A 14,870-nucleotide genomic window follows, 5' to 3' on the forward strand; every position below is an offset into this window, starting at 1 on the left:
TCCTCTACTTCGTCCACCTCATCCATCACACCTCATCTGCACCATCTATGATCTATCGCACCCTATCCTTCTCACCCGTCGCTTCCACACCATTTCTCTCATACTCCCCTCTGCTCCCCAGCGCTCGACCAGCCTGCCATCACCGCCCATGAGCTGCAACAGGCTGGGATGAAGTTGTTGAGGACAGCATCGCACACAACCTCACAGCAATGAGTTTGAATATCTCTTTCCATTCTCCTCTACCTGCCGCCGCAAAAACAGCAAAGTACCGCCTCGCTTGCTACATGGGTATCATCATAGTTCAAGCATCCTATGCAATCGATCCGAACACACTTCACCTTCTCGCTCTATTCTCTTCACGCAGCAGCCACCTTGCTCCCACCACCACCACCGCCTCCTCTCACCACACTCAGACTCGCCCTATCAACCAACTCCTCCCTCCACAACTTCCAATCCACCCACTCCTCATTCCTCCTCTCCACCTTCCACCGACTACTCTCCTTCGCCGGCCGCCACGCAAGTTTGTTCTTCGGTATACTCGTGAGGTCCACGCTCGGTGGCAAGGTCGCGAGCTGCAGCATCTGCTCGAGGACTTTCTGGCCTTCATTCTGCAGCGCCGCGTGACGCTGGGCTTTCTTCTTCGCGGCCGTCGGTGCTGGGAGGGGATCGTGGAGCCAGGACATGGAGGCTGTGAGGTTGTGCGGTGCGTCGGGGGCGGGCAGGCGGAGACGGCGGTTATCTTGTTCGAGGAAGCGGATGGCGCTTTCGAGGCCGGCGATTTGGTGTTCTTGTCGCTTGATGGTGATGCGCACGCTGGCGCCCATGGCATTGCCGTCGAGCTCGCCGCCGACACCGACTGCGCCGCTTCCACCTGTTCGTTGACGTTCGTCGGCGAGGCGGGCCATTTCCTCTCGCACGCGATCCATCTCTTGCTGTGCCTCGAGTTGCGCACGCGCGAGTTCGGCTTTGGCGTTTGTCTCTCCCTCCTTTGCTTCACGCAGTCCGCGTTCCAGCTCTGCGATCTTGGCGCTGCGTTTGCTGGCGTCCTTCATGCGTGCGTCGAGCATCTCGATGCGTACGCTCTGCTGGTCGAGTTCTGTTTCCTTCTGCTTCAGCATAGCGTCACGCTCGCGGACAGCTTCCAGAGCGCGTGACAGCTCAGCTTCGGTGTCCACAGACGTGATCTTGGTCTGCTTGAGCTCGTCGGCGCGTGCGACCCATGGTGCTGGAGCACGCTCGAACTCGACTGTGTTATCCAAGTCGGTCGGAAGAGAAGAGAGGTCAAGAAGAAGGGTGCTGAGGTCGCGGAGTCGAGAAGCGAGGGTGTCGTAGGGTCCAGACTCTGGTGCGCCGAGGGAGAAGACACTCATTGCTATGCGCGACAGGGCGCTGGCGATTTCGCTGGGCGTGAAAGGCTCTGCGCGGCCTTCCTCGAGGAAGATCTCCTGCAAGCTATTACCGCTCTTGCAAGCAAACGATGCGATCTCGGTCGCCACGCCCTCTGTGCTTTCGAAATGCTCCAGCAGTGATTCTTCGAGAGTCAAATGCCGTGCTTGGAGGTCGAACAGTGCACGATGCGTCTTTCCTGAGACAACCTTGGCATTCCTAACCTGCTCAACGATCATCTTGAGGCGACTCAGTATCCTGGCGGTGTCAGATGCGGTCTCCTCGTCCTCCTCGTCTGCTTCGTCATCACCAGGCTTCATGCTCGTCTCAATCATGGTCCTCGTCAGAGCAAGCGCAGATGTGGCAGTATCGAGGCGACTCTGTAGCAACAACGCCCTCATGATGAGGTCGTCAGCGTGATCAGCAAGGCCATTGTGAAGGTGAAGGCTGGACAAGTGTGTCATAACTTCAATCGAGCGACCCAGGCGCACCGTCATGTCGCTCTCCTTGAGTTCGTCCCGTCGTAAGGCATCCACGTAGTCGTTCAGTGTACGCTCCACCACTTCCAGCTCATACAGTGCACCTCCATAGTTGGCGAAAGCCTCCGCACTGCAGCCACTGATGGAGTTGACCAGTCGCTCGGACATCGCAGCGATCCATGTAAGCTTGTCGAGAGCGTCACATGCCGCAAAGACATCCTCATCTTGACCACGAGTGCCGAAGGAAGCAACGCGCTCTTTGATGAATCCTTGAACGAGGTTCGCCTTGAAGCCAATGCGCTTGAAGCGGAGAAGAGCAAGCACGCTGTCCCTTTCGGCCTGGAACGACTCTGGCAAGAATAGCTGCACGATCGCGAGATGCTCTGATGCCTGCTGTGCTTCGAGCTTTCGAAGCTCGAGATCGATCGTCTTGACTTGAGTCTTCGCCGCGCTTGACTGCAGCTTATGGTTCAGATCCATCATCACTCGTGACTTGCTTGACAGCTGAGCTGCCTCGGATTCTGAGATCTGCTTGCTGGCCTCCAGGTCTTGGAGGTCGCTCTGAAGCTGGCTGACGAGCTCGCGGAATCGATTGATGTTGTAGTCTGCCTCATCCAGTGCCGCCTGCTGTTCCTTCGCAGTTCGCTCACGGTCGAGCAACAAGCTGTCCTTGAAGTCCAACTCTTCTTGCAACTGCTTCTCAACCTCGATGTGATTGACTTCGAGCTCGTCATTCAACTCGCGCAGACTCTCAAGATCTTCAATAGCAGCTCGTAGGTCATTGATCTTGTCTCGCAAAGACTCGTTCTCTTCCGTGAGTCGTTCGATCATATCCTCGGCATTGAGAGCCACTTCCAGTTGCTGGCGCAGATCTTCTGTGTCGGCCTGGCTTTTCAAGAGCTGTTCTTGAGTCTCTTCGTACTTGTTCTTGATGCCTTCGACCTCCTTAACTTGCTCCTCTAGGCCTTCAATCTGCTCTTTGAGCTCGGACTCTCTATCTTGGGTCATGTCACGTAGACTGAGAAGAGCCTCCTTTAGTCGATCATTGCTCTTCTCCAATTGCAGCCAGCCAGCGCTAGTCCTCTCTTCTGGGCTCATCTCTTTGCTCAGCTCTTGATTCTCATCCCTCAGAATATCCAGTTCCAGTGCTTGCTCCTCATTCCTAGCACGCAACATCTCCAAATCTGCCTTGGCGGTTTCAGCTTGCTCTTCGGCGAGTTCCCGTTCAACCAGTGCCTCCTCCAGCTCCATTTCATGCTTCGCCTGGATGTCGTCGAGTTCGTTGGATCGTTTCTCAAAGTCTGCCATCTCTCGTTTCAGCTTCTCAAGCTCCTGCTGCTGGGGACGGTATTTGTTCTGTAGTCTTTCAATTATGCCCCTCGCTTGGTCTCGCTCCTGCTCTGCCTTTTCAAGGTTCTGTTTGAGCTCGCGATCTTCTGCACGCTTTCGCTCCATCAAACGGACTTTCGCCTCCAGCTCTTCGATTTGCCTGTTCGATGCCGCCGTGCTACGAATGGTTCGCTGGGAGTGTATAGATGCCGCTGTCGGTGACGAAGGGCGTCGCTGTCTGCTCGTGCGGTCTGGCTCTTGAGGAATCGGCGGCACCGGGGGAGGCGCGAAGTTCGGTCGGATTGTGTCATCTTCTCCATCCTGGTCTTCCGTCTCTGCCTGACTTGCTGCTTCAGACTCCGTACTCTCTCGAGGAGAAAGTATGCCAGAGCGCTCGCTTGCCTCATCCCCAGTAGATGCTTCTTCTCTTGCAGCTGACAGACGCTCTCTAAGACCTGGCCGAGTGCCTGCAGTTGTCCGAGAGGTCGCAGCTCCAGGTCCAAGCCGCGAGGTCCCTAAACGTGAAGTTGCCGTGGAGGTAGCAGGTTGTCTGGTAGTTCTCGAGGCAGTAGTGCCTGATGCTGGTGGCAGCGCAGACGTCCTTCGCCCTGCGGCAGTCGTACTTGAGGGTACAATGCTGGACCTGCTGCTTTTCGCAGCTACCCCAGACACTGGTCTCTTGCCTGCCGCGGGCGGTGTGCCAGTCCTTGATGTGGACGCACTCGATGTGCCATTCGTCCCCAGCTGTTTTGTCGGACTCTTGACAGGCGACCGTATGCCACTCGCTATTCTTCCAGCCGGAGTAGGCGTTCCCTGCAACGTACTCGCTCTCCTCCCAGGGTCATCTCTTACAAGCGTCTGCCTTCTCGTCCCGTTCACTGCGGCAGAGCCCTGTATGCTACTCGGCCGACCGGTTTTTGTCGGAGCACCATTGCTCGTCGCTGCCTTTGGCTTCGCTTTTGGCACATCCTGTATTACTCTTGCTACTCCTGAGGCTCGACAGAAGATACCATATCCTGCGGCGCATTCGAAATATCGCTTCCCCTGGACGGAGCCATCGTTCTTTCCGCTCTGCTCTTCAAGTTCCACGCCAACCCATTCGCCAGTCTGGAATGATGTCGTGCCCACAAATCGCACAGTGCCTATGCGGGCGTCGTTGAGTTCGATCTTCTGCCCGGGGGGCAGCGGCGGATTGCTGCTCATGATGAAGTCTTCATAACTTCACCGATCAATTGGTCGGCTGTAAGTATGCTGCAACTCGTCCGTTGTGGTATTCAAGAGGTTCGCTGTGGTCAGGCACGCTCGAGATGTACGGACTGTTTGTGTTGATCTAATGTTTCCTGGAAGCTTGTCTCCGCGATGACCTGAAACGACGCGTTGCGGATCGGACCGCCAAGATATGCATCACATGCCTCCAAATCCCCACGATCAGATCAGATCTCTTGATGATGTTTGGACTTTCTATTATTTACTTGAGATGTGATATGAGAACTGCAAATCGAGAGGAATGCTTTTGTGTTGTCATTATAGTACAGAAGTAGTATGTACTCGATCGAAAGGAAATACTCGCAAGGCTCATTCCACAAACCCCGTGCTCTCGCCTGACTCCTTCGCTTCAAGCCCAAGATGACTAGACGCATACCGACCTGCACTCGAAACAGAGGACCATTCTCCAGAGTACAACTGTCGACAGAATGCGATATCCAAAGAAATGGTACCAGGAGACAGAACGTGTCACTACGTGCGCGATCAGTACGGTGAATGCAACGCCAGTTCACACCACATACGCGTCAAGTTCAAGACGTAGACGTGCCATGCCCAGTATGACTTCATGGACAGACAAGATCGACCTGAGGAGAAGCGTAGAGTCGAGAGTAGCACGCGGCGTAGCTCACAGCAGCGGCGTGAGTGTGAAGACGAGAAACCTCCGGGCGCATATCATGTCGCTTTTATGTCGCTTGTGAGGGACAAGCAGTCAAGTGCATGCGTTTCTACCGAACGCGGGTATCATCGAAGAGAAGTCACCAGCCCAGGCGTAGGAAAGCAATGGTCGAAATGGTAAGTGATCCGGAAACACCATGTCACCTCATCACCGTCACGGTACGTTCAGCATTTCGCGCAAGGCAGGCTTACTGGGTTCCGGGTGCTTGCTGTTGTTGCTGCATGTACGCTGCCCATTGGGCATACCACGCCTGGACTGCCTGAGGGTCTGGAGCAGGTTGCTCGCCAGTTGGTTGAGGAGTGGCATGCTGCACCGGCATCTGGTACGATGGCATCTGAGGCGGCACCTGCGGCGCTGCCGCATACGATCCGTATCCCGGAACTGCTGGCGGCGCGTGCTGTGGCTGTGAGTATGCATCATACTGTCCTTGGTCATGGCCTTGAGTACGGCCGGCAGCCGCATCACGTTGCTTGACGGTCTCCACCTTTTCCCAAATGATCCGCTCGGCCTCATCCATGGCCCTGGCATTGCCTGCAAGATCAATGTTACGAGTGTGATCCGGTGGCTTGGGTTGATTGACATTGATCTTGCAGCCGGTGGTGCGCTGCATGTCCTTGATGGTCTCACCACCCTTGCCGATGATCATACCAACTGCTTCGGACGGCACTTGGATTGTCTTCTCGATGTGATCGCGTCCGCCATGGTTAGCACCACCACCGCCGCCGCCGCCACGACCCTCGCTTTGGTAGCCGCGGTCGCGTGGTTGGCCAGCATTGTTACCACCGCCGCCACCTGGGGCACGGCTGTCGCTCTCCACAATCTCAAGAATCAGTTCCTTCGCCATGGCGGTAGCACGTTCACTGCCGATCAGGTTGACTGGTCGAAGACCGTTGACGCTCTTATTCTCACCAACGATGTTGACGTGGCATCCTGATCGCTCCTGAAGATCTTTGACCGTTTCGCCGCCGCGGCCAATGATGAGGCCGACGGTCTTGTCGGGAACCATGACCTGAGTGCTCGCCTCACCATCTCGTAGCGCCGGTAGGTTTACCTTGGCCCTACCGGGCATACCTGCAGTGTACGCGCCCTTCTCCTGAGTTGGTGTGCCGCCGTTCTCTTCAATGATTGCGTTGATGGCACCCTTAGCGTTCTCTCTAGCACGTAGTGATCCAGAGATGGTACACTGCCGCTCTGCGACGTGTGAGTCCTTCGCTTGGATGAATTGAACTCGTGCGCCAGTTTCTGCCTCGACCTTGCGCAAGTTCTCGCCATTGCGACCAATGATCAATCCAACGAGCTGAGACTTGACGCGGATTGTTTCAGTCTCCCCATCAGCGCCACGACTTCCTATCGGCGGGTCACGAGCACCTCGAAATCCACGCTCTTGTGAAGGTGAGCGGCGGTAGCCACCTCGACGCGGGTCTTCGCGACGCTCGTCTCGATACGGGTTACCACCATAGGCATCGCGGCGAGGTGGTGAACGTGATCGCGATCGAGAACGCGGACGACGGTTGGCGAGACGAGGGTCTTCTCGAGGGGTGGACGATGCTGCTCGGCTGTCGTATGCCTGAAGACCGCGGTTCTCTGCGATGTTTCTGGCCTTCGCAATGGCGTCCGCGATACTAACGGAGCCGCTGCTCACAGGCTTGATGGTGCTCAGATCGACGCTCCCGGTGCTGGAAGGTTGTGGTAGATACGCTGCCTGAGGCGGTGCGCTCGGTGGTGCGCTCGGTAGAACGCCTGGCGGAGGGTATCCAGGTGGGAGTTGGTGGCTAGGAGGCGGCTGCTGAGGAGTGGCAGACTGCTGCGGAGTGCCATTTGGCTGTTGCTGCGCTGGGTGATTGTCAGCTGCTGCCACGTTGCGCGTGTGCGCGATGATCGGGAAGGAAGTGAATCTACCAAGTGCTGCCAGAATCTGGCTAATGTCTGGCTGGGCCATGATGGGTATCGGTGTCGTGCGCTACCGTGTGTCGTCGGCGCGCAGATGGAGGAAGTGGGCGTGCGATGCAGTTATGGAAGCGGTGTGTTTGCTGGGGGTTGCAAGCAGGCGTGGTGCGGTGCGACAACAAAGGGAGGAGGTGGTTGTTGTGACTTGGAAGTTGGTGCTTGGAGAGATTGCAAAGGCGTTTCGCAGGGGTCGTGGATGTGGTCTGTGCGCCAGCCAATCATGCGCGCCTGCTGATATTCACTTCAACTGGCCGGCAAGCGTTCGGCATGTGACTCTTTCCGTATATTCACTACCTTTGCTTGGCTGGATCACAGTTAGGGCACTCATCTCAGACTTCAGGACCTGAATCGGAGACAAGATGGCAGAAGCAAGCGCCTCTCGAAGCAACGCCCTAATCATCGGCATATCTGGCGTCTCTTCATCCGGAAAGACCACACTGGCCCGGATACTTCGAGACATCTTCCCTCGCACCTTCATCCTCCACGAAGACGACTTTTACAAGAACGACACAGACATTCCCCTCAATCAAGAACACAATATCGCAGACTGGGACTGTCTGGAAGCTATCAATCTCCCCCAATTCCAACAAGCCTTGGAATATATCCGCCAACATGGGATGTCGCCACCTGACTTTGTGTCCAAGGAAGACCAGAACTCTGTTGGAGAGGTTGATGTCGACAAGGCCTTGATCGAAGACCTGCAGTGGAAAGCAAGCAAGTGGATGTTCGCGGATGCACCTCCAATAGCGATCATCGACGGCTTCTTGCTCTATTCGGAAGGCATGAAGGCCGTGCGTGATCTGATCGACGTGAAGCTATTCCTCAGAACAGACTACAAGACCGCAAAGACCCGGCGAGAAGCCAGGAGTGGTTATGTGACTTTAGAGGGATTCTGGGAAGATCCGCCTGGCTATGTTGATAAGGTGGTCTGGCCGAACTATGTCAAAGACCATGCATTCATGTTTAAAGGAGGAGATGTGGAAAGCGAATATTATGAGGAGCAACTTCAAAGGCTGAAGATCAGGGCTGCGCCGGACGCTGCGCTGAAAGAAATGACGAAACGTGTTCAATGGGCTTACGATGTGCTGGAAGAGGCGCTGAACAGCTTCACAGAGCCAAGGTTGGCACCTTGATGATCAAAGATATACCAGATGCATAGAAGTCTAGACCAAGACCAAGACGGGCTATCTGTCTTTCGCTAGGATGAGACCAGTTGAGCTGCATCAGTCACAGCCACTCGTGCAATCTTCTTCAGCTCCACCTTGTAATCGGCCTCTCTGAACTTTTCGACATGATCCAACCCCTCCTTAGTCTCGATCGATAAAGTGTCGTAGCCCTGCTTGATGATTTTGTTGACCTCTCTCGGCGTCAGGTGGGTGCTTTTGCTCTTTTGCGTTTCGATCAGCTCTTGGTAGTGCTTGGACACTCCAATGAGAGTGTTAATCGGCGTGTTGGCATCCGGTTTGCTAAGGTTGTACACATCCCGAAACTTGATGAGGGCTTCGCCTGATTCGACGAGCTTGTAGAACAGATCATCGTACGCCGCTGCATCAGGGAGGAAAGCCTCGCCATTTGTGAGTGCGACCGTGAGGAGATCTACCAGGCTTTCGACCAGCTGATTGGTGCCAGAAAGAGTCTTGAGGTCGTCCGCATAGGTGGTGAGAAACCGGACAAAAGACAGTAAGGATCGCCAGACTTCTGCCCAGTGGTAGGTGAGCTTGGTGCGCGATTTGGCCAGATATGCCAGGGCTCTTGACAAGACTGCAACACTTTGGTTGTAGAAATGAGTATCGAGCCTCTTACGCAAGTTGTGGTTGATACCATCAATAATCAGGTCGATGATCGTAGCAACGTATGGTCGCTCATGTCGTGGGAGGGGAAGAAGCGGAGGTCGCTGCCGACAGAGTCTGACTGGAGCAGATGTCTCGGATAATAACTTCGCGGTGTTGGAATCTTCCACTAAGACGAGGATGATTAGAAGTGTGAGATAGGCGTAAAGCGAGGCCCGCACGCTTCGGTAGGCGTGCTGGTACAGATATGATGTGAACGAGAGGAATGTGCTGAAGGGCGGCGGCTGGTCTTTCTCGTTCGATGGTAAGCTGATGAGGTTGTGGCAGAAGAGCTTGTTTGCGAGAGCGAAGTCGTAGAGGGTAAGTAAGGAGGCACTCTCGCGACCAGGTCTGACAGTAATCAGTCAGCTGTGACTAGAAGCGGATCGGATAAGACACTTACTGCTGTGCGAAGAGCTCCTTTTGTTGATCTTCCGTCAGTGCTGGCGCAGCGGGCTTCACACCAGCTAGTGCTCCAAGGCCAACGTAGGATAATGTGCCTCCAATGGTCCAGCCTACCGGTGTATCGTCTTGTATCGCTATGTAGCGCTCACGAAGAACAGCTGTCGTCCAGGCCACGCTATGAACGACTTTCGACATGGTCTCCTCGTTGACGAAGTCTGCGAAGCGTACCCGGTATTGATTGTGCACTTCAAACTTGTTGTAGTTTGCGAGTAACCCTGTCAACAGCAGTGGCTCGGATGCTTTGAGTGGGTTGTCCATTTGATGAACGAGCTGTACCAGAGCAGTCAGTATGAGGGCAATAGAGTAGTTCTTAACATATGAGTACCTTCATGAGCGCTGGAAAGAAGTCGCGGTGTACAAAGTACGAAACCAACGCAGTCTGATAGCCACCAGCAACGACTGCGATCGCAGTTCGGACCGCTTTCTGACGGACTTCATCTGTCTAAAAGTCAGTTTTGTGACCTTTGAGAACCATTCCTCTTTCATACCGCTCCTACCATCTTTGATGGCTTGATCCAGCGTCCCGACCAGATCAGAGAAGACTGTGTCGACATTGTCTAAACCGGCCAGCACTTCGATAACGTCTGAGCTTGGGTTGGTGAACTTCTTGGCCAATATGACAGCGAAGAAGGCTGTCAAAGTCTAAGTCATGATTGGCAACCTCAATCGATGTAGAACCATGCGTTGACTTACATCCAAAGCATTTTCGTCCGTTGGTGCCTCGCCGTCCTTGATCTTCGCCAAGCCATGAAGGAGAAGTTGTTGGGGTTGGTGCTGCAAAACGAGTAAGTGTCACTGCCCTTGAGCCATGAGGGTTTCTTATAGCGTGATACCTGCAAATGAATGAGGAATTCGGCGTCGGTATTGTCGAGGATCTCGCGAAGGGCTACGGTGTCTGGCTTGAGAAGGAAGAATGTACTCCAGAAGCCATCGTCCTTCTCGTCGTCCTCAATTTCCTAAGTCAATCAGCCAAGGCCAACATGTGATATCGAGCTGCCTCTCCTTACTCGAAACAGCCGCCTATACAGCCCGACAACTTTGGGCTCAAAGAAATCCGGCCGAGCTTGCTGCGTGAGCGGTGATTGAGCTTCCATGAGCGGACTCAGCACGACCCATTCGCTCTCAAGATGAAGTCGAAAAGATTCGGTATCCCAAGGTCGTCGCCTCGCTATCTCAAGTCGCAGCAAACTTTATTGTCAGGTGTACAAAGCCAAGAGAGACGTTGCAGATGCCTCGGCGGCAGTCGAAAGGAAGGGAAGCCGAAGCAGGGACTTCATTGGCAGCAGCACACGCGCGTCAGCAATCCGAAACTCCTACCGCCCAGCCTCGTCCATTCCATCCAACCCAACTCGCAACAACATTGTACCAACTCCGACGACAAGACATCAGTGGACAGGCAGACGGACAGCTTTCTCGCGAGCTCCATGAAGAAGCAGAGAAAGATTCCTGGACGACCTCATTCACCATTCCCTGAAAGCAACTCCTGATCAAGTGGTACAAGAAATTGGTTCCACGAGGGACTGAGCCTGCTATCGACATTCGATCAGAGCCGTGCGTCATTGCCCACTCCGAGCGAAGTTTCGTACGAGGCCTATGAGATCTATGTCGTCTCAACATATGTGCTGCCTTGCCTGAGAAGAAGCGGCAAACGCATCAACTCAGAGACCCGCAGAGATCAAGTCGGATAGAAAGACAGTGCTCACAATTCACCCTTGGCTCTATCTATTCACAGGTGGGCAGACAAAGTGCTTGTCTTTACTTTTTCTCACCGTTGTGCATTTCATGAGCACTTTTGTTCACTCACATTTCGGCCATTCGAGCACAGACCATTTAACGACGTCATAGTTCATGCGGCTCACACGAACAGGTTCATTAGGTTGACGTGAGCTTCAGCAGTAGGTATCCTTGCTCCAACTTCCGTCTGACCCACCGAGAACAACCAAAAAGGACCCCGGGCTGGGTAGTGGCTCTCACGACAACCTTCAACCGCAATCATGTCGAAGATGTTCTCCAAGGCTACGTCGGCCTTCAAGGGTCACAACGATGCTGCCAGCAATGGGAGCGAGGAAGGCGAGTCGCTCACAACAATCCTCGAGAGTGAGGAGGATCGCAGCGCCCTCACGATCCTTATTGCCGACTGCACTGAGTCTATGCGACAAGTCATCGTCGACGCCTTCGATGCCAAAGAGACAGGCCAAAAAGGCGATCAGCTGGTCAATACGAAAGGCAAGGGAGACGAAAACACACCGCCTGCAGAGCAAGAGAAGACAGATACTGCTGCCAAAGACCAACAAGCGAAGGAGCTGGCGAAGAGAGAGAAAGAGCTGAGCGAAGAGAAAATGCAAGACCTGAAGAATGCCGCGTTGAAGTTCTTCGATGAGTGGAGGTCATCGGTCATTCAAAGAGTAGGCGAAGTCGTGAATTCACGCGAGAAGGCTGAATCACACAAACATAAGGCGAAGCCAAAGAAGGAGGATGAAGAGCCAAAGGCAGCACCAGAGATGAAGTTCCCTGATCTGCCCAAGTACGACGAAGGTGTACAGCGTTCGATGATGGAGCTGTATCCGCCGGTCCAGAACACTCTACGGCGTCTTCCAGAAGAGCAAAAGGCACTAATACTGCATTCCTTGCTATTGTTGCTGCTAAGCTTGGAGCATTATCAATCACACTCGCGCGTACTGATGCTACACATCTCCACCAGCCTCCACCTACCGATCGACATACTCGCCCACGACGAATCGAAAGTTGCTCGCGTACTTCTTACAGCGGCTGAGAATATGAGTGCGGATGACGAGAAGAAGAAGAGGGCAGAAGAGAACAAGAGCGGGCGAAGGTGGAAGGTTGGTCTGGCTACAGTGGGTGGTGCAGCACTCCTGGCTGTGACTGGTGGTCTTGCGGCACCGCTTCTCGCTGCTGGCATCGGCACAGTCATGGGTGGACTTGGACTTGGGGCTACAGCTGCAGCTGGATACCTTGGTGCCCTCGCTGGCAGCTCCGTGTTAGTCGGTGGTCTATTTGGAGCATACGGTGGACGAATGACGGGTCGAATGATGGATCAATACGCACGAGAGGTTGAGGACTTCGCGTTTGTGCCGGTTACGGACTTTCACAAACCGAGGAAGATCGAGAAAGAATACCGAAGGCTGCGTGTGGGCGTTGGTATCACTGGCTGGTTGACGAACCAAGACGAAGTCGTGGACCCATGGAAAGTGCTCGGTGTCCAGCTGGAGTCGTTTGCTTTGCGTTGGGAACTCGAAGCTCTGATGAGCCTGGGCAATGCCATGACCACCATGGTGACATCAGCAGCGTGGAGTGTCGCCAAAGTGGAAATCATCAAGAGGACTGTGTTCGGCGCTCTATCTGCTGGACTGTGGCCTCTGGCTTTGCTAAAGGTTTCTCGAGTGCTGGATAACCCGTTCAGCGTTGCCAACTATCGAGCCGTCAAGGCCGGTGAAGTCCTTGCAGATGCTCTTATCAACAAGGCCCAAGGCGAACGGCCAGTAACATTGGTGGGATATAGTTTAGGAGCGAAGGTCATCTTCACCTGCCTCCAGCATCTGGCTCAACGCAAGGCTTTCGGTCTTGTCGAATCCGTGGTCCTCATCGGCACACCCGCGCCATCGACAGCCGCCGACTGGAGAATGATCAGGAGCGTCGTATCCGGACGAGTCGTGAACGTCTTCAGTTCAAATGACTACATCCTCGGATTCCTCTACCGGAGCCACAGCGTCCAGCTCGGTGTCGCCGGTCTGCAAGCCGTCGAGAACGTGAAAGGCGTGGAGAATGTGGATGTGAGTGACATGATCAAGGGCCACACTAGCTATCGATTCGCAACTGGTAGCATCCTCCAGAAAATCGGCTTCGAAGACGTTGATTCCGAGGCCGTTGAGGAGGAAGAGATGCTCCGCAAGAACCAGGAAATGAAGGAAGAGCTGGAATCTGAACGGGCAGAGTCAGAGCAAAAGGAGAAAGACGATGCCACGAAGACAGGAGATGCAGCGACCAAAGCTACTGGCGAAAAAGGCGATGTCTCTGACGAGTACGTCAATAACCTGGAGAAGGAAATCGAGAAGAAGAACGAGCAGAGCTACGTCGGCTGGGCGCAGGAGAAGATGGTCGGCGCAGGGACTTCTGCCAAAGTGGCTCTGGAGAAAGCGAGACTCCAGTGGCGGACTCGTAATCAGACAGGCGAAGCTGGCAATGCGGCGAAGAGTGCCGGCGAATCGGCTTCCCATGTGCCATCGGCGGCGTGATGAGATGAATGATACCCCTGACACGTACCATGAGATTTGCAAAACAGATACCTATTTTAATTCCTTCGATAAACTACGACCGCAGTCGACTGCCTCACGATCCACTTGAGCAACGTCAGCCTCTAGATATACTTCTCCGCCGACCTCAAACGGGACGCATCCTAGAAGGAACCTCCTATTTCGATCCCATCCTCCTTCCTCTCAGTCCAAACCTCCACCCACAGCCCCAAACGTCGCCACGACATGACGAACTGGTCGTTATGAGGGATTCTTTCGACGATGAAGACTGGCAGTGTTGGTGCCTCTCCTCTGCGGTTAGTCCAGTCAATCGACCCGGGTAGGAGATGAAGGAGAATGGACGTTCACATTGGCAAGAGGGTTGTGGAGTTTCGACGATGGAGTGCGGGGCGGCGAGAGAGCAGTGGAGATGAAAACGTCCAGCTGCTGATGATAAAAGATGCTCAGCAGACGACCATCGCAAGGACAGGAGGGATTGAAATGCCTCTCCGTTGCAAAGGCACATCGTACAGCAACTTACTTCGACCTAGTGCGCGCAGTCAACAAGCAGGGCTTGTGAGCTACTTATTCAACTTAAACGCAATCCTATCACATTCGGCCACAGGCAGCTGATAAATAGGCCATCCCGTCCGCTCTGGCATACTCAAGCAGCTGACCGCCTGATTAGTACTACGGTGGGTGACCACGTGGGAATACCGGGTGCTGAATGTTTTTTGTCTTTTTGCTTGCCAATTTGTTCTTTTTTGAGCCGAGAAATTGGTGAGTGAAGGGATCGGGCTTGGCGTTGGATTTGCCGAACCGGCTTTTTTGCTCGGGCCGAGATATTTAGGTCGGGTCTGAACCACAGTCACGGTGAGGGGGTGGTTCGTGCGAACAGACTGGACTATATAGGTAATCTTACTCCAATAGCGATGTATTCGTTGTGTCCACTAGACTCGTAGTCCCTCGTGCGCTCGAGGAGTTCGATGGTCGCAAGATGTCTATCTGCTTGAAAATCTGCAAGACGCCGTTATTAGACTTTTTCTTCTCACATCAACAATCCTCACGCGTGCTACAATATAGCCAGCATCCCGCAAAATCAGAAAGAGCTCAAGTACAACATGGCTGAAATAGTTCCCGCAGCGCTCCAAGCTGTATTGGAGATCTTCGTCGCGGTAGATTTCGTACATTCCCAAGGCGTCGGCCTCGGCATCACACAGAGAGCCATCACACCTACCGCACG

The 14,870-nt window shown here is 54.1% G+C and overlaps 4 protein-coding genes across 4 annotated transcripts; 2 read left to right on the top strand and 2 right to left on the bottom strand.

Moving 5' to 3' along the window:
* Window positions 1-139: 139 nt before the first annotated feature.
* Window positions 140-7,075, bottom strand: M409DRAFT_62723 (uncharacterized protein; the record flags this gene model as incomplete). The annotated part of the gene is made up of 4 exons (XM_033815293.1): window positions 140-280; window positions 429-4,389; window positions 5,328-6,969; window positions 7,036-7,075. The coding sequence occupies 4 exons, from the start codon at window positions 7,073-7,075 to the stop codon at window positions 140-142; spliced, it is 5,784 nt and encodes a 1,927-aa protein (XP_033673993.1).
* Window positions 7,076-7,442: 367 nt separating this feature from the next.
* M409DRAFT_17054 (uncharacterized protein) lies at window positions 7,443-8,216 on the top strand (the record flags this gene model as incomplete). The annotated part of the gene is made up of 1 exon (XM_033803884.1): window positions 7,443-8,216. The coding sequence occupies one exon, from the start codon at window positions 7,443-7,445 to the stop codon at window positions 8,214-8,216; it is 774 nt and encodes a 257-aa protein (XP_033673994.1).
* Window positions 8,217-8,281: 65 nt separating this feature from the next.
* M409DRAFT_49594 (uncharacterized protein) lies at window positions 8,282-10,471 on the bottom strand (the record flags this gene model as incomplete). The annotated part of the gene is made up of 7 exons (XM_033811280.1): window positions 8,282-9,263; window positions 9,316-9,647; window positions 9,703-9,815; window positions 9,866-10,019; window positions 10,071-10,151; window positions 10,211-10,333; window positions 10,385-10,471. The coding sequence occupies 7 exons, from the start codon at window positions 10,469-10,471 to the stop codon at window positions 8,282-8,284; spliced, it is 1,872 nt and encodes a 623-aa protein (XP_033673995.1).
* A 900-nt stretch (window positions 10,472-11,371) lies between these two features.
* Window positions 11,372-13,630, top strand: M409DRAFT_17056 (uncharacterized protein; the record flags this gene model as incomplete). Its single annotated transcript, XM_033803885.1, has 1 exon — window positions 11,372-13,630. The coding sequence occupies one exon, from the start codon at window positions 11,372-11,374 to the stop codon at window positions 13,628-13,630; it is 2,259 nt and encodes a 752-aa protein (XP_033673996.1).
* Between the last annotated feature and the right edge of the window lie 1,240 nt (window positions 13,631-14,870).

The sequence above is a fragment of the Zasmidium cellare genome (assembly GCF_010093935.1).
Source record: "Zasmidium cellare ATCC 36951 unplaced genomic scaffold M409scaffold_2, whole genome shotgun sequence".
NCBI classification, from domain to species: Eukaryota; Fungi; Ascomycota; class Dothideomycetes; order Mycosphaerellales; family Mycosphaerellaceae; genus Zasmidium; species Zasmidium cellare.